We start from the raw sequence: 22,162 nt of genomic DNA, 5'->3' as shown, positions 1-22,162 counted from the left end.
CCCACCACTCCACCCTGGACTAATGTCTACCTGGCCCACCACTCCACCAAGGACTTGAACAGCCTTGACAACCAGGTCCACCTATACCAGGCAGCAGTGCCCACCTTTGCCAGAACTGTAAAAGACATTGCCCTCAACACAGGAGCAACAGACCAATAGACACCCCGCCCAGACCTTTTCCTTTATTTAACAAGGCAAGTCAGTTAAGAACAAATTCTTATTTACAATGATGGCCTAGGAACAGTGGGTTAACTGCCTTGTTCATGGGGAGAATGACAGATTTTTACATCGTCAGCTTGGGGATTCGATCTAGCAACCTTTAAGTTACTGGCCCAATGCTCTAACCACTAGGCTACCTGCCGCCCCAAACAGGCGTATAAAATTGAGCAAAAAGCCATACAATCTCAATCGACCTACGAGACACTCTTGCAGACCTGCGGAACCTAGAGGACCCACGCCGAGAGGACCTACATTCCGACCACAGCATCACCAGCCACACCCACACCCCCACCCCAACCAATCAATACCTCCCCAAACCAACCATGTCCACATCCCAAATAGGCCACCCTCAGATGATCAGACCTATGCCCCCCACTCCCGCAAAGAGGGCCTCAACATTCTGACAGTTGTGAATCTGATGCGTCATTTCCGGTCACAACTTAGAGACTTGTTTACATGCTGCTGTGCGGTTTGTTGCTAACGTTACTTTGCTACCTGCCAACTTCACCCCCACCCCAGAGAGAGAGAGGGGAGTCTAGAGAGACAGAGGGGAGTCTAGAGAGACAGAGGGGAGTCTAGAGAGGGGGAGTCTAGAGAGGGGGAGTCTAGAGAGGGGGAGTCTAGAGAGAGAGAGGGGAGTCTAGAGAGAGAGAGGGGAGTCTAGAGAGACAGAGGGGAGTCGAGAGGGGGAGTCTAGAGAGACAGAGGGGGAGTCTAGAGAGACAGAGGGGAGTCTAGAGAGACAGAGGGGGAGTCTAGAGAGACAGAGGGGGAGTCTAGAGAGACAGAGGGGGAGTCTAGAGAGACAGAGGGGAGTCTAGAGAGACAGAGGGGAGACAGAGGGGAGTCTAGAGAGAGAGAGGGGAGTCTAGAGAGAGAGAGGGGAGTCTAGAGAGAGAGAGGGGAGTCTAGAGAGAGAGAGGGGAGTCTAGAGAGAGAGAGGGGAGTCTAGAGAGAGAGAGGGGAGTCTAGAGAGAGAGAGGGGAGTCTAGAGAGAGAGAGGGGAGTCTAGAGAGACAGAGGGGAGTCTAGAGAGACAGAGGGGAGTCTAAAGAGAGAGAGAGGGGAGTCTAGAGAGAGAGAGAGGGGAGTCTAGAGAGAGAGAGAGGGAGTCTAGAGAGACAGAGGGGAGTCTAGAGAGGGGGAGGGGAGTCTAGAGAGGGGGAGGGGAGTCTAGAGAGACGGAGGGGAGTCTAGAGAGACAGAGGGGAGTCTAGAGAGACAGAGGGGAGTCTAGAGAGAGAGAGGGGAGTCTAGAGAGAGAGAGGGGAGTCTAGAGAGAGAGGGGGGAGTCTAGAGAGAGAGAGAGGGAGTCTAGAGAGAGAGAGGGGAGTCTAGAGAGGGGGAGTCTAGAGAGAGAGAGGGGGAGTCTAGAGAGAGAGGGGGGAGTCTAGAGAGACAGAGGGGAGTCTAGAGAGAGAGAGGGGAGTCTAGAGAGAGAGAGGGGGAGTCTAGAGAGAGAGAGGGGAGTCTAGAGAGAGAGAGGGGAGTCTAGAGAGAGAGAGGGGAGTCTAGAGAGACAGAGGGGAGTCTAGAGAGGGGGAGTCTAGAGAGAGAGAGGGGGAGTCTAGAGAGAGAGGGGGGAGTCTAGAGAGACAGAGGGGAGTCTAGAGAGAGAGAGGGGAGTCTAGAGAGAGAGAGGGGAGTCTAGAGAGACAGAGGGGAGTCTAGAGAGACAGAGGGGAGTCTAGAGAGACAGAGGGGAGTCTAGAGAGACAGAGGGGAGTCTAGAGAGAGAGAGGGGAGTCTAGAGAGAGAGAGGGGAGTCTAGAGAGAGAGAGGGGAGTCTAGAGAGACAGAGGGGAGTCTAGAGAGACAGAGGGGAGTCTAGAGAGACAGAGGGGAGTCTAGAGAGACAGAGGGGAGTCTAGAGAGACAGAGGGGAGTCTAGAGAGAGAGAGGGGAGTCTAGAGAGAGAGAGGGGAGTCTAGAGAGGGGGAGTCTAGAGAGAGAGAGGGGAGTCTAGAGAGAGAGAGGGGAGTCTAGAGAGAGAGAGGGGAGTCTAGAGAGACAGAGGGGGAGTCTAGAGAGACAGAGGGGAGTCTAGAGAGACAGAGGGGAGACAGAGGGGAGTCTAGAGAGACAGAGGGGAGTCTAGAGAGAGAGAGGGGAGTCTAGAGAGAGAGAGGGGAGTCTAGAGAGAGAGAGGGGAGTCTAGAGAGAGAGAGGGGAGTCTAGAGAGAGAGAGGGGAGTCGAGTCTAGAGAGAGAGAGGGGAGTCTAGAGAGAGAGAGGGGAGTCTAGAGAGAGAGAGGGGAGTCTAGAGAGAGAGAGGGGAGTCTAGAGAGAGAGAGGGGAGTCTAGAGAGAGAGAGGGGAGTCTAGAGAGAGAGAGGGGTAGAGAGAGAGAGGGGAGTCTAGAGAGAGAGAGGGGAGTCTAGAGAGAGAGAGAGGGGAGTCTAGAGAGACAGAGGGGGAGTCTAGAGAGACAGAGGGGAGTCTAGAGAGAGAGAGAGGGGAGTCTAGAGAGGGGGAGGGGAGTCTAGAGAGACAGAGGGGAGTCTAGAGAGACAGAGGGGAGTCTAGAGAGAGAGAGGGGAGTCTAGAGAGACAGAGGGGAGTCGAGAGGGGGAGTCTAGAGAGACAGAGGGGGAGTCTAGAGAGACAGAGGGGAGTCTAGAGAGACAGAGGGGGAGTCTAGAGAGACAGAGGGGAGTCTAGAGAGACAGAGGGGGAGTCTAGAGAGACAGAGGGGAGTCTAGAGAGACAGAGGGGAGACAGAGGGGAGTCTAGAGAGAGAGAGGGGAGTCTAGAGAGAGAGAGGGGAGTCTAGAGAGAGAGAGGGGAGTCTAGAGAGAGAGAGGGGAGTCTAGAGAGAGAGAGGGGAGTCTAGAGAGAGAGAGGGGAGTCTAGAGAGAGAGAGGGGAGTCTAGAGAGACAGAGGGGAGTCTAGAGAGACAGAGGGGAGTCTAGAGAGAGAGAGAGGGGAGTCTAGAGAGAGAGAGGGGAGTCTAGAGAGACAGAGGGGAGTCTAGAGAGACAGAGGGGAGTCTAAAGAGAGAGAGAGGGGAGTCTAGAGAGAGAGAGAGGGAGTCTAGAGAGACAGAGGGGAGTCTAGAGAGGGGGAGGGGAGTCTAGAGAGGGGGAGGGGAGTCTAGAGAGACGGAGGGGAGTCTAGAGAGACAGAGGGGAGTCTAGAGAGACAGAGGGGAGTCTAGAGAGAGAGAGGGGAGTCTAGAGAGAGAGGGGGGAGTCTAGAGAGAGAGAGAGGGGAGTCTAGAGAGAGAGAGGGGAGTCTAGAGAGGGGGAGTCTAGAGAGAGAGAGGGGGAGTCTAGAGAGAGAGGGGGGAGTCTAGAGAGACAGAGGGGAGTCTAGAGAGAGAGAGAGGGGAGTCTAGAGAGAGAGAGGGGAGTCTAGAGAGACAGAGGGGAGTCTAGAGAGGGGGAGTCTAGAGAGAGAGAGGGGGAGTCTAGAGAGAGAGGGGGGAGTCTAGAGAGACAGAGGGGAGTCTAGAGAGAGAGAGGGGAGTCTAGAGAGAGAGAGAGGGGAGTCTAGAGAGACAGAGGGGAGTCTAGAGAGAGAGAGGGGAGTCTAGAGAGAGAGAGGGGAGTCTAGAGAGAGAGAGGGGAGTCTAGAGAGACAGAGGGGAGTCTAGAGAGAGAGAGGGGAGTCTAGAGAGACAGAGGGGAGTCTAGAGAGACAGAGGGGAGTCTAGAGAGACAGAGGGGAGTCTAGAGAGACAGAGGGGAGTCTAGAGAGACAGAGGGGAGTCTAGAGAGACAGAGGGGAGTCTAGAGAGGGGGAGTCTAGAGAGGGGGAGTCTAGAGAGAGAGGGGGGAGTCTAGAGAGAGAGAGGGGAGTCTAGAGAGAGAGAGGGGAGTCTAGAGAGACAGAGGGGGAGTCTAGAGAGACAGAGGGGAGTCTAGAGAGACAGAGGGGAGACAGAGGGGAGTCTAGAGAGACAGAGGGGAGTCTAGAGAGAGAGAGGGGAGTCTAGAGAGAGAGAGGGGAGTCTAGAGAGAGAGAGGGGAGTCTAGAGAGAGAGAGGGGAGTCTAGAGAGAGAGAGGGGAGTCTAGAGAGAGAGAGGGGAGTCTAGAGAGAGAGAGGGGAGTCTAGAGAGAGAGAGGGGAGTCTAGAGAGAGAGAGGGGAGTCTAGAGAGAGAGAGAGGGGAGTCTAGAGAGACAGAGGGGGAGTCTAGAGAGACAGAGGGGAGTCTAGAGAGAGAGAGAGGGGAGTCTAGAGAGGGGGAGGGGAGTCTAGAGAGACAGAGGGGAGTCTAGAGAGACAGAGGGGAGTCTAGAGAGACAGAGGGGAGTCTAGAGAGAGAGGGGGAGTCTAGAGAGAGAGAGGGGGAGTCTAGAGAGAGAGGGGGGAGTCTAGAGAGAGAGAGGGGAGTCTAGAGAGAGAGAGGGGAGTCTAGAGAGGGGGAGTCTAGAGAGAGGGGAGTCTAGAGAGAGAGGGGGGAGTCTAGAGAGACAGAGGGGAGTCTAGAGAGAGAGAGGGGAGTCTAGAGAGAGAGAGGGGGAGTCTAGAGAGAGAGGGGGGAGTCTAGAGAGAGAGAGGGGAGTCTAGAGAGAGAGAGGGGAGTCTAGAGAGAGAGAGGGGAGTCTAGAGAGAGAGAGGGGAGTCTAGAGAGACAGAGGGGAGTCTAGAGAGGGGGAGTCTAGAGAGAGAGAGGGGAGTCTAGAGAGAGAGGGGGGAGTCTAGAGAGACAGAGGGGAGTCTAGAGAGAGAGAGGGGAGTCTAGAGAGAGAGAGGGGAGTCTAGAGAGAGAGAGGGGAGTCTAGAGAGAGAGAGGGGAGTCTAGAGAGAGAGAGGGGAGTCTAGAGAGAGAGAGGGGAGTCTAGAGAGAGAGAGGGGAGTCTAGAGAGACAGAGGGGAGTCTAGAGAGACAGAGGGGAGTCTAGAGAGACAGAGGGGAGTCTAGAGAGACAGAGGGGGAGTCTAGAGAGACAGAGGGGAGTCTAGAGAGAGAGAGGGGAGTCTAGAGAGACAGAGGGGAGTCTAGAGAGACAGAGGGGAGTCTAGAGAGACAGAGGGGAGTCTAGAGAGACAGAGGGGAGTCTAGAGAGAGACAGAGGGGAGTCTAGAGAGAGACAGAGGGGAGTCTAGAGAGAGACAGAGGGGAGTCTAGAGAGAGCAGAGGGGAGTCTAGAGAGAGAGAGGGGAGTCTAGAGAGACAGAGGGGAGTCTAGAGAGAGACAGAGGGGAGTCTAGAGAGAGACAGAGGGGAGTCTAGAGAGAGAGAGGGGAGTCTAGAGAGAGAGAGGGGAGTCTAGAGAGGGGGAGTCTAGAGAGACAGAGGGGAGTCTAGAGAGACAGAGGGGAGTCTAGAGAGAGAGAGGGGGAGTCTAGAGAGACAGAGGGGAGACGGAGGGGAGTCTAGAGAGACAGAGGGGAGTCTAGAGAGAGAGAGGGGAGTCTAGAGAGAGAGAGGGGAGTCTAGAGAGAGAGAGGGGAGACGGAGGGGAGTCTAGAGAGACAGAGGGGAGTCTAGAGAGAGAGAGGGGAGTCTAGAGAGAGAGAGGGGAGTCTAGAGAGAGAGAGGGGAGTCTAGAGAGAGAGAGGGGAGTCTAGAGAGAGAGAGGGGAGTCTAGAGAGACAGAGAGGGGAGTCTAGAGAGAGAGAGAGGGGAGTCTAGAGAGAGGGGGAGGGGAGTCTAGAGAGGGGGAGGGGAGTCTAGAGAGGGGGAGGGGAGTCTAGAGAGACAGAGGGGAGTCTAGAGAGACAGAGGGGAGTCTAGAGAGAGAGAGAGGGGAGTCTAGAGAGAGAGAGAGGGGAGTCTAGAGAGGGGAGTCTAGAGAGGGGGAGTCTAGAGAGGGGGAGGGGAGTCTAGAGAGAGAGAGGGGAGTCTAGAGAGAGAGAGGGGAGTCTAGAGAGAGAGAGGGGAGTCTAGAGAGACAGAGGGGAGTCTAGAGAGAGAGAGGGGAGTCTAGAGAGACAGAGGGGAGTCTAGAGAGACAGAGGGGAGTCTAGAGAGAGAGAGGGGAGTCTAGAGAGAGAGAGGGGAGTCTAGAGAGAGAGAGGGGAGTCTAGAGAGAGAGAGGGGGAGTCTAGAGAGAGAGAGGGGAGTCTAGAGAGAGAGAGGGGAGTCTAGAGAGACAGAGGGGAGTCTAGAGAGAGAGAGGGGAGTCTAGAGAGACAGAGGGGAGTCTAGAGAGAGAGAGGGGAGTCTAGAGAGAGAGGGGGAGTCTAGAGAGAGAGAGGGGAGTCTAGAGAGAGAGAGGGGAGTCTAGAGAGACAGAGGGGAGTCTAGAGAGAGGAGAGGGGAGTCTAGAGAGAGAGAGGGGAGTCTAGAGAGGGAGGAGTCTAGAGAGAGAGAGGGGAGTCTAGAGAGAGAGAGGGGAGTCTAGAGAGAGAGAGGGGAGTCTAGAGAGAGAGAGGGGAGTCTAGAGAGACGAGAGGGGAGTCTAGAGAGACAGAGGGGAGTCTAGAGAGAGAGAGGGGAGTCTAGAGAGAGAGAGAGGGGAGTCTAGAGAGACAGAGGGGGGAGTCTAGAGAGACAGAGGGGGGAGTCTAGAGAGACAGAGGGGAGTCTAGAGAGACAGAGGGGAGTCTAGAGAGACAGAGGGGAGTCTAGAGAGAGAGAGGGGAGTCTAGAGAGAGAGAGGGGAGTCTAGAGAGAGAGAGGGGAGTCTAGAGAGAGAGGGGGGAGTCTAGAGAGACGGAGGGGAGTCTAGAGAGAGAGAGAGGGGAGTCTAGAGAGACAGAGGGGAGTCTAGAGAGACAGAGGGGAGTCTAGAGAGAGAGAGGGGAGTCTAGAGAGAGAGAGGGGAGTCTAGAGAGAGAGAGGGGAGTCTAGAGAGACGAGGGGGGAGTCTAGAGAGACGGAGGGGAGTCTAGAGAGAGAGAGGGGAGTCTAGAGAGACAGAGGGGAGTCTAGAGAGACAGAGGGGAGTCTAGAGAGCAGGGGGGCAGAGGGGGGAGTCTAGAGAGGGAGCAGAGGGGGAGTCTAGAGAGACAGAGGGGAGTCTAGAGAGACGGAGGGGGGAGTCTAGAGAGACGGAGGGGAGTCTAGAGAGACGGAGGGGGGAGTCTAGAGAGACGGAGGGGGGAGTCTAGAGAGACGGAGGGGAGAGTCTAGAGAGACGGAGGGGGGAGTCTAGAGAGACAGAGGGGAGTCTAGAGACTTGTTTACGTGCTGCTGTGCGGTTTGTTGCTATGCGGTTTGTTGCTAACGTTACTTTGCTTTCTGACAACTTATCGGATTCTACTTTTTAATTACGATTTTATATTTATATTTTTTCCCCTCGCTCAACTTTTTTCATTCAACTTTTTCACCCCGGACGCTTTATCTGGACATGGTTCTACAGGACCTCCACCAGCCGAAGCTCAGTAGTAACATTAACATGATGCCTTCTGATTGCAGTCGCTGTTCTCATATTTTACAGGAGAACGATCGCCTTACGGCGAGGATAGCTGTGCTGCAAGCCCAGCTTCAGACGCAATCGTTAGGCAGGGTTAATTTTAAGTGTAGGAAAGGATGAAACAGCGTCTGTGTCACCAATAAGTACAGATAGTAGTATAAATCCCCTCGCACAGCTCCCCGCAGCCGGACAACTTTCTCATGGCTTCTGGAGGGAAACGCTGTAGGAATGCTCAACCAGTGTCACTCATTCAGCCGACAGAAACTTTCAACCGGTTCTCCCCATTAAGCAGCCAGTCGGAGTCAGAGGCCGAGCCTTCTCTGGTCTCCGCTCCTCCCGTTACGGGGTCTGAGACGCCGAAGCCTCCCACTATTATCTCTGACAAATTGAAAACCCTAGTCATTGGCGACTCCATTACCCGCAGTATTAGACTTAAAACTAATCATCCAGCGATCATACACTGTTTACCGGGGGGCAGGGCTACCGACGTTAAGGCTAATCTGAAGATGGTGCTGGCTAAAGCTAAAACTGGCGAGTGTAGAGAGTATAGAGATATTGTTATCCACGTCGGCACCAACGATGTTAGGATGAAACAGTCAGAGGTCACCAAGCGCAACATAGCTTCAGTGTGTAAATCAGCTAGAAAGATGTGTCGGCATCGATTAATTGTCTCTAGCCCCCTCCCAGTTAGGGGGAGTGATGAGCTCTACAGCAGAGTCTCACAACTCAATCGCTGGTTAAAAACTGTTTTCTGCCCCTCCCAAAAGATAGAATTTGTAGATAATTGGCCCTCTTTCTGGGACTCGCCCACAAACAGGACCAAGCCTGGCCCGTTGAGGAGTGACGGACTCCATCCTAGCTGGAGGGGTGCTCTCATCTTATCTACGAACATAGACAGGGCTCTAACTCCTCTAGCTCCACAATGAGATAGGGTGCAGGCCAGGCAGCAGGCTGTTAGCCAGCCTGCCAGCTTAGTGGAGTCTGCCACTAGCACAGTCAGTGTAGTCAGCTCAGCTTTCCCCATTGAGACCGTGTCTGTGCCTCGATCTAGGTTGGGAAAAACTAAACATGGAGTTGTTCGCCTTAGCAATCTCACTGGAATAAAGACCTCCTCCATTCCTGCCATTATTGAAAGAGATTGTGATACCTCACATCTCAAAATAGGGCTACTTAATGTTAGATCCCTCACTTCCAAGGCAGTTATAGTCAATGAACTAATCACTGATCATAACCTTGATGTGATTGGCCTGACTGAAACATGGCTTTAGCCTGATGAATTTACTGTGTTAAATGAGGCCTCACCTCCTGGTTACACTAGTGATCATATCCCCCACGCATCCCGCAAAGGCAGAGGTGTTGCTAACATTTACGATAGCAAAAATGACTGTTTTCGTCTATTGAGCTTCAAGTCATGAAATATATGCAGCCTACTCAATCAGTTTTTATAGCTACTGTTTACAGGCCTCCTGGGCAGTATACAGCAGATCTTGTAGTCATGGCAGATAATATTCAAATTTCTGGTGACTAATATTCACATGGAAAAGTCCACAGACCCACTCCAAAAGGCTTTCATAGCCATCATCGACTCAGTGGGTTTTGTCCAACATGTCTCTGGACCTACTCACTGCCACAGTCATACTCTGGACCTAGTTTTGTCCCGTGGAATAAATGTTGTGGATCTTAATGTTTTTCCTCATAATCCTGGACCCTAGATGCAGTCGCACCCCTAAAAACAAAAAAACATTTGTCATAAGAAACTTGCTCCCTGGTATACAGAAAATACCCGAGCCCTGAAGCAAGCTTCCAGAAAATTGGAACGAAAATGGCGCCACACCAAACTGGAAGTCTTCCGACTAGCTTGGAAAGACAGTAGCGAGCAGTATCGAAGAACCCTCACTGCTGTTCGATCATCCTATTTTTACAACTTAATTGAGGAAAATAAGAACAATCTAAAATGTATTTTTCATACAGTCGCAAAGTTAACTAAAAAGCAGCATTCCCCAAGAGAGGATGGCTTTCACTTCAGCAGTGATAAATTCATTAACTTCTTTGAGGAAAAGATCATGATCATTAGAAAGCAAATTACGGACTCCTCTTTAAATCTGCATATTCCTCCAAAGCTCAGTTGTCCTGAGTCTGCAAAACTCTGCCAGGACCTAGGATCAAGGGAGACACTCAAGTGTTTTAGTACTATATCTCTTGACACAATGATGAAAATAATCATGGCCTCTAAACCTTCAAGCTGCATACTGGACCCTATTCCAACTAAACTACTGAAAGAGCTGCTTCCTGTGCTTGGCCCTCCTATGTTGAACATAATAAACGGCTCTCTATCCACCGGATGTGTACCAAACTCACTAAAAGTGGCAGTAATAAAGCCTCTCTTGAAAAAGCCAAACCTTGACCCAGAAAATATAAAAAACTATCGGCCTATATCGAATCTCCCATTCCTCTCAAACAAAATGTAAAGGTAAATGTCCTTTTAATGGCGTCAGACCGAGGCTCTGCATCTGTCCTCGTGCTCCGAGACCTTAGTGCTGCTTCTGATACCGTCAATCACCACATTCTTTTGGAGAGATTGGAAACCCAAATTGGTCTACACGGACAAGTTCTGGCCTGGTTTAGATCTTATCTGTTGGAAAGATATCAGTTTGTCTCTGTGGATGGTTTGTCCTCTGACAAATCAACTGTAAATGTCGGTGTTCCTCAAGGCTCCGTTTTAGGACCACTATTGTTTTCACTATATATTTTACCTCTTGGGGATGTCATTCGAAAACATAATGTTACATTTCACTGCTATGCGGATGACACACAGCTGTACATTTCGATGAAACATGGTGAAGCCCCAAAATTGCCCTCCCTGGAAGCCTGTGTTTCAGACATAAGGAAGTGGATGGCAGCAAATGTTCTACTTTTAAACTCGGACAAAACAGAGATGCTAGTTCTAGGTCCCAAGAAACAAAGAGATCTTCTGTTGAATCTGACAATTAATCTTGGTTGTACAATCGTCTCAAATAAAACTGTGAAGGACCTCGGCGTTACTCTGGACCCTGATCTCTCTTTTGACGAACATATCAAGACTGTTTCAAGGACAGCTTTTTTCCATCTACGTAACATTGCAAAAATCTGACATTTTCTGTCCAAAAATGATGCATAAAAATGTATCCATGCTTTTGTCACTTCTCGGTTAGACTTCTGCAATGCTCTACTTTCCGGCTACCCAGATAAAGCACTAAATAAACTTCAGTTAGTGCTAAACACGGCTGCTAGAATCTTGACTAGAACCAAAAATGTTTATCATATTACTCCAGTGCTAGCCTCCCTACACTGGCTTCCTGTTAAGGCTAGGGCTGATTTCAAGGTATTACTGCTTTTTGGCCCTGTCCGGGGGTATCGTCGGACGATACGGGGCCACAGTGTCTCCCGACCCCTCCTGTCTCAGCCTCCAGCATTTATGCTGCAATAGTTTATGTGTCGGGGGGCTAGGATCAGTCTGTTAAATCTGGAGTATTTCTCCTGTCTTATCCGGTGTCCTGTGGGAATTTAAGTATGCTCTCTCTCTCTCCCCCTTCTTTTTTCTCTCTCTCACCTGCTCTCTCACTCTCCTTCACAGGAACATTTTACATCTGGCTAGAAATTAATAAGGAAATTATCTCAACAGAGAAAAATCTCCTCCTGTGTGCTAAAAAAAGTATATCCCCCCAATAGAATCCCCTTTAATGAAGACAGCTTCTCCATCCTACCTATATCCCCCCACTAGAATCCCCATACTTTAATGAAGACAGCTTCTCCGTCCTACCTATATCCCCCCACTAGCATCCCCATACTTTAATGAACACAGCTTCTCCGTCCTACCTATATCCCCCCACTAGAATCCCCATATTTTAATGAAGACAGCTTCTCCATCCTACCTATATCCCCCCACTAGAATCCCCATATTTTAATGAAGACAGCTTCTCCATCCTACCTATATCCCCCCACTAGAATCCCCATACTATAATGAAGACAGCTTCTCCATCCTACCTATATCCCCCCACTAGAATCCCTATACTTTAATGAAGACAGCTTCTCCATCCTACCTATATCCCCCCACTAGAATCCCCATACTATAATGAAGACAGCTTCTCCATCCTACCTATATCCCCCCACTAGAATCCCCATACTTTAATGAAGACAGCTTCTCCATCCTACCTATATCCCCCACTAGAATCCCCATACTTTAATGAAGACAGCTTCTCCATCCCACCTATATCCCTCCAGTAGAATCCCCATACTTTAATGAAGACAGCTTCTCCATCCTACCTATATCCCCCCACTAGAATCCCCATACTATAATGAAGACAGCTTCTCCATCCTGGAGGGGGAGATCAATCATTTCCAGGCCCAGGGACATGTACTAGTCTGGCAACCTAAATGCCAGAACTGGACAAGAACCTGACAATCTCAGCACACAGGGGGACAAACACCTACCTGGAGGTGACAGCATTCCCTCAGCACACAGGGGGGACAAACACCTACCTGGAGGTGACAGCATTCCCTCAGCACACAGGGGGACAAACATCTACCTGGAGGTGACAGCATTCCCTCCCCCATATGCCCCCCTGGACACAACTACGACAACATAACCAACAAAAACAGGTCACAACTCCTACAGCTCTGTTGGACGCTGGGTCTGTACATAGTCAGATCAGATCACAGCAAAATCACAGTCTACATTAACAGAGCAATACTCAATCAGGACTCATCAAAGCCAAAGGAACAGAATAATATTAAGAAATGCTATAGATGGAAGGAAAGTAGTGTGGAAACCAACCAAAAAACAATTAGGCAAAAACACATTCAATCTCTTTTAGACAACTTCCTAGACAAAGCATTTCACTGTAATAGTGAAGGTGTAAACTTCGCTGTAGAAATTTTAAACAGTATATTTGACCTTTCAGCAGACAACCTAAGAAAATTAAAAACAATGACAAATGGTTTGATGAAGAATGCAAAAACCTAAGAAAGAAATGTAGAAACCTGTCCATCCAAAAACACAGAGACCCAGAAAACCTGAGTCTACTCCTTCACTATGGTGAATCACTAAAACAATACAGAAATACACTACGGAAAAAGAAGGAACAGCACGTCAGAAATCAGCTCAATGTAATTGAAGAATCCACAGAATCAAACCACTTCTGGGAAAATTGGAACATTTAAACAAACAACAACACAAAGAGCTGTCTATCCAAAATGGAGATGTCTGGATAAACCCCTTCTACAATGTTTTTTTTTTAACCCTAACCCTAAAACAAAGAACAAACAGCAAAAACATATACATTAGAAATTACAAATCTTAGAATCAGCAATTAAATGCTACCAGAATCCACTGGGTTCTCCAAGTACAGAGCATTCAGGAAAATATTCAGACCCCTTGATGTTTTCCACATTTTGTTACGTTACAGCCTTATTCTCAAATGGATTCAATTATTTTTCCCCCACGTCATTAGGGCTCCCGAGTGGCGCAGCGACCTAAGGCACTGCATCTTTACTGTGTCACGTCCTGACCAGTAAAGGGGTTATTTGTTATTGTAGTTTGGTCAGGACGTGGCAGGGGGTGTTTGTTTAGAGTGTTTTGGGGTTTGTTGGTCAATGTTATTATGTAAGAGGGGTGTTTGTTTTATGTGGTTCGGGGTTTGTTGGGCTATGTTATTATGTAAGAGGGGTGTTTGTTTAGAGTGTTCCGGGGTTTTTGGTCTATGTTCTAGGTTAGTGTTTTTCTATGTTAGTTCTAGTCTTTCTATTTCTATGTTTAGTTAATGGGGTTGACCTTCAATTGGAAGCAGCTGCTCCTCGTTGCTTCTAGTTTTATTTAAGAGGGGTGTTTTTTCTATGGGATTTGTGGGTAGTTGTTTCCTGTTTTGTGTCTGTGCACCTGACAGGACTGTTTAGTGTCGTTCGTTGTTTTGTATACGTGATTTGTTTGTTTTTCCTTCTTTTGATTTAATAAAGAAGATGAGTGTAGACGTTCCCGCTGCACCTTGGTCTAATCCTTACGACGCCCGTTACACCCTGGTTCGAATCCACGCTGTATCACAACCTGCAGTGATTGGGAGTGTCACGACTTCCGCCGAAGTCGGTCCCTCTCCGCGTTCGGCAGTCGACGTCACCGGCCTTCTAGCCACCGCTGATCCATTTTCCATTTGTTCTGTCTTTGTCTTTCACACCTGGCTTCACTCAACCAATTACTTGTTTATTATTTAACCCTCTGTTCCCCATGTTTTGTTTGTGAATGATTGTTCTTTGTACATCGGTCCGTTTTTGTGGGCTCGTGATGTTGCTTTGTATTTTTGTAATTTTGAGTAAAGTACGTTGATTACTCATATCTGCTGTCCTGCACCATTACACCACTACAGGACCATTACACCACTACAGGACCATTACACCACTACAGGACCATTACACCACTACACACAGGACCATTACACCACTACAGGACCATTACACCACTACAGGACCATTACACCACTACAGGACCATTACACCACTACAGGACCATTACACCACTACAGGACCATTACACCACTACAGGACCATTACAGCACTACACACAGGACCATTACAGCACTACAGGACCATTACACCACTACAGGACCATTACACCACTACAGGACCATTACAGCACTACAGGACCATTACACCACTACAGGACCATTACACCACTTCACACAGGACCATTACACCACTACAGGACCATTACACCACTACACACAGGACCATTACACCACTACACACAGGACCATTACACCACTACACACAGGACCATTACACCACTACAGGACCATTACACCACTACAGGACCATTACAGCACTACAGGACCATTACACCACTACACACAGGACTATTACACCACTACAGGACCATTACACCACTACAGGACCATTACACCACTACAGGACCATTACACCACTACAGGACCATTACACCACTACACACAGGACCATTACACCACTACAGGACCATTACACCACTACAGGACCATTACACCACTACACACAGGACCATTACACCACTACAGGACCATTACACCACTACAGGACCATTACACCACTACAGGACCATTACACCACTACACACAGGACCCTTACACCACTACAGGACCATTACACCACTACAGGACCATTACAGCACTACACACAGGACCATTACAGCACTACAGGACCATTACACCACTACAGGACCATTACACCACTACAGGACCATTACAGCACTACAGGACCATTACACCACTTCACACAGGACCATTACACCACTACAGGACCATTACACCACTACACACAGGACCATTACACCACTACACACAGGACCATTACACCACTACACACAGGACCATTACACCACTACACACAGGACCATTACACCACTACAGGACCATTACAGCACTACAGGACCATTACACCACTACAGGACCATTACACCACTACAGGACCATTACACCACTACAGGACCATTACACCACTACAGGACCATTACACCACTACAGGACCATTACACCACTACAGGACCCTTACACCACTACAGGACCATTACACCACTACACACAGGACTATTACACCACTACACACAGGACCATTACACCACTACAGGACCATTACACCACTACACACAGGACCATTACACCAGCTACACACAGGACCATTACACCACTACACACAGGACCATTACACCAGCTACACACAGGACCATTACACCACTACAGGACCATTACAGCACTACAGGACCATTACAGCACTACAGGACCATTACACCACTACAGGACCATTACAGCACTACAGGACCATTACACCACTACAGGACCATTACACCACTACAGGACCATTACACCACTACAGGACCATTACACCACTACAGGACCATTACACCACTACAGGACCATTACACCACTACAGGACCCTTACACCACTACAGGACCATTACACCACTACACACAGGACTATTACACCACTACACACAGGACCATTACACCACTACAGGACCATTACACCACTACACACAGGACCATTACACCAGCTACACACAGGACCATTACACCACTACACACAGGACCATTACACCAGCTACACACAGGACCATTACACCACTACAGGACCATTACAGCACTACAGGACCATTACAGCACTACAGGACCATTACACCACTACAGGACCATTACAGCACTACAGGACCATTACACCACTACAGGACCATTACACCACTACAGGACCATTACACCACTACAGGACCATTACACCACTACACACAGGACTATTACACCACTACACACCATTACACCACTACAGGACCATTACACCACTACACACAGGACCATTACACCACTACAGGACCATTACACCACTACAGGACCATTACACCACTACACACAGGACTATTACACCACTACACACCATTACACCACTACAGGACCATTACACCACTACACACAGGACCATTACACCACTACACACAGGACCATTACACCACTACACACAGGACCATTACACCAGCTACACACAGGACCATTACACCACTACACACAGGACCATTACACCAGCTACACACAGGACCATTACACCAGCTACACACAGGACCATTACACCAGCTACACACAGGACCATTACACCAGCTACACACAGGACCATTACACCACTACACACAGGACTATTACACCACTACACACCATTACACCACTACAGGACCATTACACCACTACACACAGGACCATTACACCACTACACACAGGACCATTACACCACTACACACAGGACCATTACACCAGCTACACACAGGACCATTACACCACTACACACAGGACCATTACACCAGCTACACACAGGACCATTACACCAGCTACACACAGGACCATTACACCAGCTACACACAGGACCATTACAGGGAGTCCCATAGGGCGGTGCACAATTGGCCCAGCGTAATCTGGGTTTGGCCAGTGTAGGCCATCATTGTAAATAAGAATTTGTTCTTAACTGACATGCCTAGATAGATAAAGGTTACATAAAAAATGTTTAAAAATCTATCTAAACACAATACCTCATAGTGACAAAGTAATTTTTTTGCAAATGTCTGAAACCCCCCCCCCCCCCCGAAATATCATATTTACATAAGTATTCTGACCCTTTGCTATGAGACTCGAAATTGAGCTAAGGTGCATCCTGTTTAAATTTGATCCCTTAGGTCGAAGGATTTGTCCGTACAGCTCCAAGACAGGACCGTGTCTAGGCACAGATCTGAGGGTACCGAAACATTTCTGCAGCATTGAAGGTCCCCAAGAATCTTCAAGAAGGACAACCATCTCTGCAGCAATCCACCAATAAGGCCTTTATGGTAGTGGCCAGACAGAAGCTACTCCTCAGTAAAAGGCACATGACAACCCTCTTGGAGTTTGCCAAAAGGTCTGGTCTGATGAAACCAAGATTGAAAGCTTTGGCCTGAATATCAAGCGTCGCGTTTGGAGGAAACCTGGCACCATCCCTACGGTGAAGCATGGTGGTGGCAGCATCATGCTGTGGGGATGTTTTTCAGCGGCAGGGACAGGGAGACTAGTCAGGATAGAGGAAAAGATGAACAGAGCAAAGTACAGAGAGATCCTTGATGAAAACCTGCTCCAGAGCACTCAGTACATCAGACTGGAGCAAAGATTCATCTTCCAACAGGACAACGACCCTAAGCACACAGCCAAGACAACACAGGAGTGGCTTCAGTAGAAGTCTCTGAATGTCCTTGAGTGGCCCAGCCAAAGCCTGGACTTGAACCCAATCGAACATCTCTGTAGACCTGAAAACAGCTGTGCAGCAACATTCTCCATCCAACCTGACAGAGCTTGACAGGATCTGCAGAGAAGAATGGGAGAAACTCCCCAAACACAGGTGTGCCAACCTTGTAGCGTCATTCCCAAGAAGACTCGATGCTGTTATCGCTGCCAAAGGTGCTTCAACTGAGTAAAGGGTCTGAATACTTATCGGTTAGGACATTACTTTGTGCATGACACAAGTCATTTTTCCAACAATTGTTTACAGACAGATTATTTCACTTATAATTCACTGTATCACAATTCCAGTGGGTCAGAAGTTTATATACACTCAGTTGACTGTGCCTTTAAACAGCTTGGAAAATTCCAGAAAATGATGTCATGGCTTTAGAAGCTTCTGATAGGCTAATTGACATCCTTTGAGTCAATTGGAGGTGTACCTGTGGATGTATTTCAAGGCCTACCTTCAAACTCAGTGCCTCTTTGCTTGACATCATGGGAAAATCAAAAGAAATCAGCCAAGACCTCGGAAAAAAATGTGTAGACCTCCACAAGTCTGGTTCATCCTTGGGAGGAATTTCCAAATGCCTGAAGGTACCACGTTCATCTGTACAAACAATAGTACGCAAGTATAAACACCATGGGACTACGCAGCCGTCATACCGCTCAGGAAGGAGATGTGTTCTGTCTCCTAGAGATGAATGTACTTTGGTGTGAAAAGTGCAAATCAATCCCAGAACAACAGCAAAGGACCTTGTAAAGATGCTGGAGGAAACAGGTACAAAAGTATCTATATCCACAGTAAAACGTGCCCTATATCGACATTACCTGAAAGGCCGCTCAGCAAGGAAGAAGCCACTGCTCCAAAACCACCAGTAGTAGTAGTATTTTAGTATTATAGTAGTAGTAGTAATAGTAGTAATAGTAGTAGTAGTATACTAGTAGTATTATAGTAGTAGTAGTAGTATTTTAGTATTATAGTAGTAGTAGTAATAGTAGTAATAGTAGTAGTAGTAGTATAATAGTAGTAGTAGTAGTAGTAGTAACAGTAGGAGTAGAGGAATTACAGTCGGAGTATAGTAGTAATATTATAATAGTCATAGTATTATAGTAGTAGTAGATTAGTTGGAGCAGTAGGAGTAGTAGTCGTAGTTATCGTAGTTTAGTAGTAGTATTTCAGTAGTAGTATTTCAGTAGTAGTATAGTAGTTGCAGTTATACCTGCACTCACGGCTACACTTGGTGTCACGTCTGCTCCCGCTCTTCCCCCCCTCTGGCGCTTGAGGGCGCCAGGCTGCCCTACATCACTCACTCCTTCCATCTATTACGCACACCTGCCTTCCCTCGTCACGCCAGGCTGCCCTACATCACTCACTCCTATCATCCACTACGCGCATCAGCGATATTGGACTCACCTGGACTCACTCATCACCTGTTATTACCTCCCCTATATTTGTCAGTTCCCCAGCTCTGTTCCCCGCTGCTGCATTAATTGTTTTTTGTCTGTGTTACCTGTTCGCTGACGCTGTTACTGTCTCGTTCCATGTCCGTTCTATATTAAATGTTTTACTCCCCGTACCTGCTTCGTCTCTCCAGCGTCATCCCATGTGACACTTGACATACGGACTAAAGTAACATATAGCAGTATAGTATTAATAGTAGTAGTAGCATTAGTAGTAGTGGTAGTGGTGGTAGTATTAGTATAGTAGTAGAAGTATAATAGTATGGTAGCTGTAGTTGTATCTTTACTCACAAAATAGTTGTAGTATAATAACAGTATATTTTAATAGTACTGTAGATGTAGTATAGTAACAGTATATTTTAATAGTACTGTAGTATAGTAACAGTATATTTTAGTAGTACTGTAGCTGTAGTATAGTAACAGTATAGTATTAATAGTACCTTGGCTGTAGTATAGTAACAGTATATTTTAGTAGTACTGTAGATGTAGTATAGTAACAGTATCGTGTTAGTAGTACTGTAGATGTAGTATAGTAACAGTATATTTTAGTAGTACTGTAGACGTAGTATAGTAACAGTATATTTTAGTAGTGCTGTAGTATTGTAACAGTATAGTTTTAGTAGTACTGTAGTATAGTAACAGTATAGTTTTAGTAGTGCTGTAGTATAGTAACAGTATAGTTTTAGTAGTACTGTAGATGTAGTATAGTAACAGTATATTTTAGTAGTACTGTAGATGTAGTATAGTAACAGTATAGTTTTAGTAGTACCTTAGCTGTAGTATAGTAACAGTATAGTTTTAGTAGTACTGTAGATGTAGTATAGTAACAGTATAGTTTTAGTAGTGCTGTAGATGTAGTATAATAACAGTATAGTATTAATAGTACTGTACATGTAGTATAGTAACAGTATAGTAACAGTATAGTTATAGTAGTACTGTAGGTGTAGTATAGTAACAGTATAGTTTTAGTAGTGCTGTAGATGTAGTATAATAACAGTATAGTATTAATAGTACTGTACATGTAGCATAGTATAGTAACAGTATAGTTTTAGTAGTACTGCAGTATAGTAACAGTATAGTTATAGTAGTACTGTACATGTAGTATAGTAACAGTATAGTTATAGTAGTACTGTAGTATAGTAACAGTATAGTATTAATAGTACTGTAGATGTAGTATAGTAACAGTATAGTATTAATAGTGCTGTAGATGTAGTATAGTAACAGTATAGTTATAGTAGTACTGTAGTATAGTAACAGTATAGTATTAATAGTACTGTAGATGTTGTATAGTAACAGTATAGTTTTAGTAGTGCTGTAGATGTAGTATAGTAACAGTAGATGTAGTATAGAAACAGTATAGTTTTAGTAGTACTGTAGTATAGTAACAGTATAGTTTTAGTAGTACTGCAGTATAGTAACAGTAACGTTTTAGTAGTACTATAGTATAGTAACAGTATAGTTTTAGTAGTACTGTAGCATGGTAACAGTATAGTTTTAGTAGTACTGTAGATGTAGTATAGTAACAGTATATTTTAGTAGTACTGTAGACGTAGTATAGTAACAGTATATTTTAGTAGTGCTGTAGTATTGTAACAGTATAGTTTTAGTAGTACTGTAGTATAGTAACAGTATAGTTTTAGTAGTGCTGTAGTATAGTAACAGTATAGTTTTAGTAGTACTGTAGATGTAGTATAGTAACAGTATATTTTAGTAGTACTGTAGATGTAGTATAGTAACAGTATAGTTTTAGTAGTACCTTAGCTGTAGTATAGTAACAGTATAGTTTTAGTAGTACTGTAGATGTAGTATAGTAACAGTATAGTTTTAGTAGTGCTGTAGATGTAGTATAATAACAGTATAGTATTAATAGTACTGTACATGTAGTATAGTAACAGTATAGTTTTAGTAGTACTGTAGTATAGTAACAGTATAGTTATAGTAGTACTGTAGGTGTAGTATAGTAACTGTGTAGTTTTAGTAGTGCTGTAGATGTAGTATAATAACAGTATAGTATTAATAGTACTGTACATGTATAGTAACAGTATAGTTTTAGTAGTACTGCAGTATAGTAACAGTATAGTTATAGTAGTACTGTACATGTAGTATAGTAACAGTGTAGTTATAGTAGTACTGTAGTATAGTAACAGTATAGTATTAATAGTACTGTAGATGTAGTATAGTAACAGTATAGTATTAATAGTGCTGTAGATGTAGTATAGTAACAGTATAGTTATAGTAGTACTGTAGTATAGTAACAGTATAGTATTAATAGTACTGTAGATGTTGTATAGTAACAGTATAGTTTTAGTAGTGCTGTAGATGTAGTATAGTAACAGTAGATGTAGTATAGTAACAATATAGTTTTAGTAGTACTGTAGATGTAGTATAGAAACAGTATAGTTTTAGTAGTACTGTAGTATAGTAACAGTATAGTTTTAGTAGTACTGTAGTATAGTAACAGTATAGTTTTAGTAGTACTGTAGTATAGTAACAGTATAGTTTTAGTAGTACTGTAGCATGGTAACAGTATAGTTTTAGTAGTACTGTAGTATAGTAACAGTATAGTTTTAGTAGTACTGTAGTATAGTAACAGTATAGTTTTAGTAGTACTGTAGTATAGTAACAGTATAGTTTTAGTAGTACTGTAGTATAGTAACAGTATAGTTTTAGTAGTACTGTAGTATAGTAACAGTATAGTTTTAGTAGTATTGTAGCATGGTGACAGTATAGTTTTAGTAGTACTGTAGCATGGTAACAGTATAGTTTTAGTAGTACTGTAGTATAGTAACAGTATAGATTTAGTAGTACTGTAGATGTAGTATAATAACAGTATAGTATTAATAGTACTGTACATGTAGCATGGTAACAGTATAGTTTTAGTAGTACTGTAGTATAGTAACAGTATAGTTGTAGTAGTACTGTAGCTGTATTTCTATCTGTACTCACGGCTACACTCAGCGTCGGCACACAGTTTCTTGTTGGAGAGTTTGGGCATCTGTCTTCCGGCCTGACAGACAGACACAACACACAAAAACACAACACCCCACACACACACTCCTCGAGCAGACATCTTTCTCTCCTTTACTCTGCTTCTCTCTCTCTGCTGCTCTGCTGTCTGAATAGAGGCTAAGAAGGGGAGGAAAACACACACAGCTCTGTTCAGGCCCACAGAAGACACCCCTTTTCCCAGAGTAGCACACTCCACCCACTGTCTAGAAAGAGGACAGGACAGCTCTGTTCAGGCCCACAGAAGACACACCTCTCATCACCCCCCCAGTCCCAGAGTAGCACAGTCCACCCACTGTCTAGAAAGAGGACAGGATACACAGAGACACACACAGATACACACAGAGACAGACACATAGACACACAGAGAGACAGACACATAGACA

The 22,162-nt window shown here is 46.2% G+C and overlaps 1 protein-coding gene across 1 annotated transcript in view; it reads right to left on the bottom strand.

The window, feature by feature from the left end:
• The window catches only part of mia (MIA SH3 domain containing), a 34,768-nt gene extending 12,881 nt beyond the window's left edge, over nt 1-21,887 (bottom strand). Inside the window, 1 exon segment of the mRNA NM_001146656.1 lies at nt 21,717-21,887. Coding sequence (NP_001140128.1) covers nt 21,717-21,840 — 124 coding nt within the window. The 5' untranslated portion in view covers nt 21,841-21,887.
• Between the last annotated feature and the right edge of the window lie 275 nt (nt 21,888-22,162).

This window comes from Salmo salar, chromosome 04 (genome assembly GCF_965601325.2).
Source record: "Salmo salar chromosome 04, fSalSal1, whole genome shotgun sequence".
NCBI classification, from domain to species: Eukaryota; Metazoa; Chordata; class Actinopteri; order Salmoniformes; family Salmonidae; genus Salmo; species Salmo salar.
The sequence above is the reverse complement of the archived record's forward strand: the minus strand, read 5'-3'. Positions and strand labels throughout refer to the sequence as shown.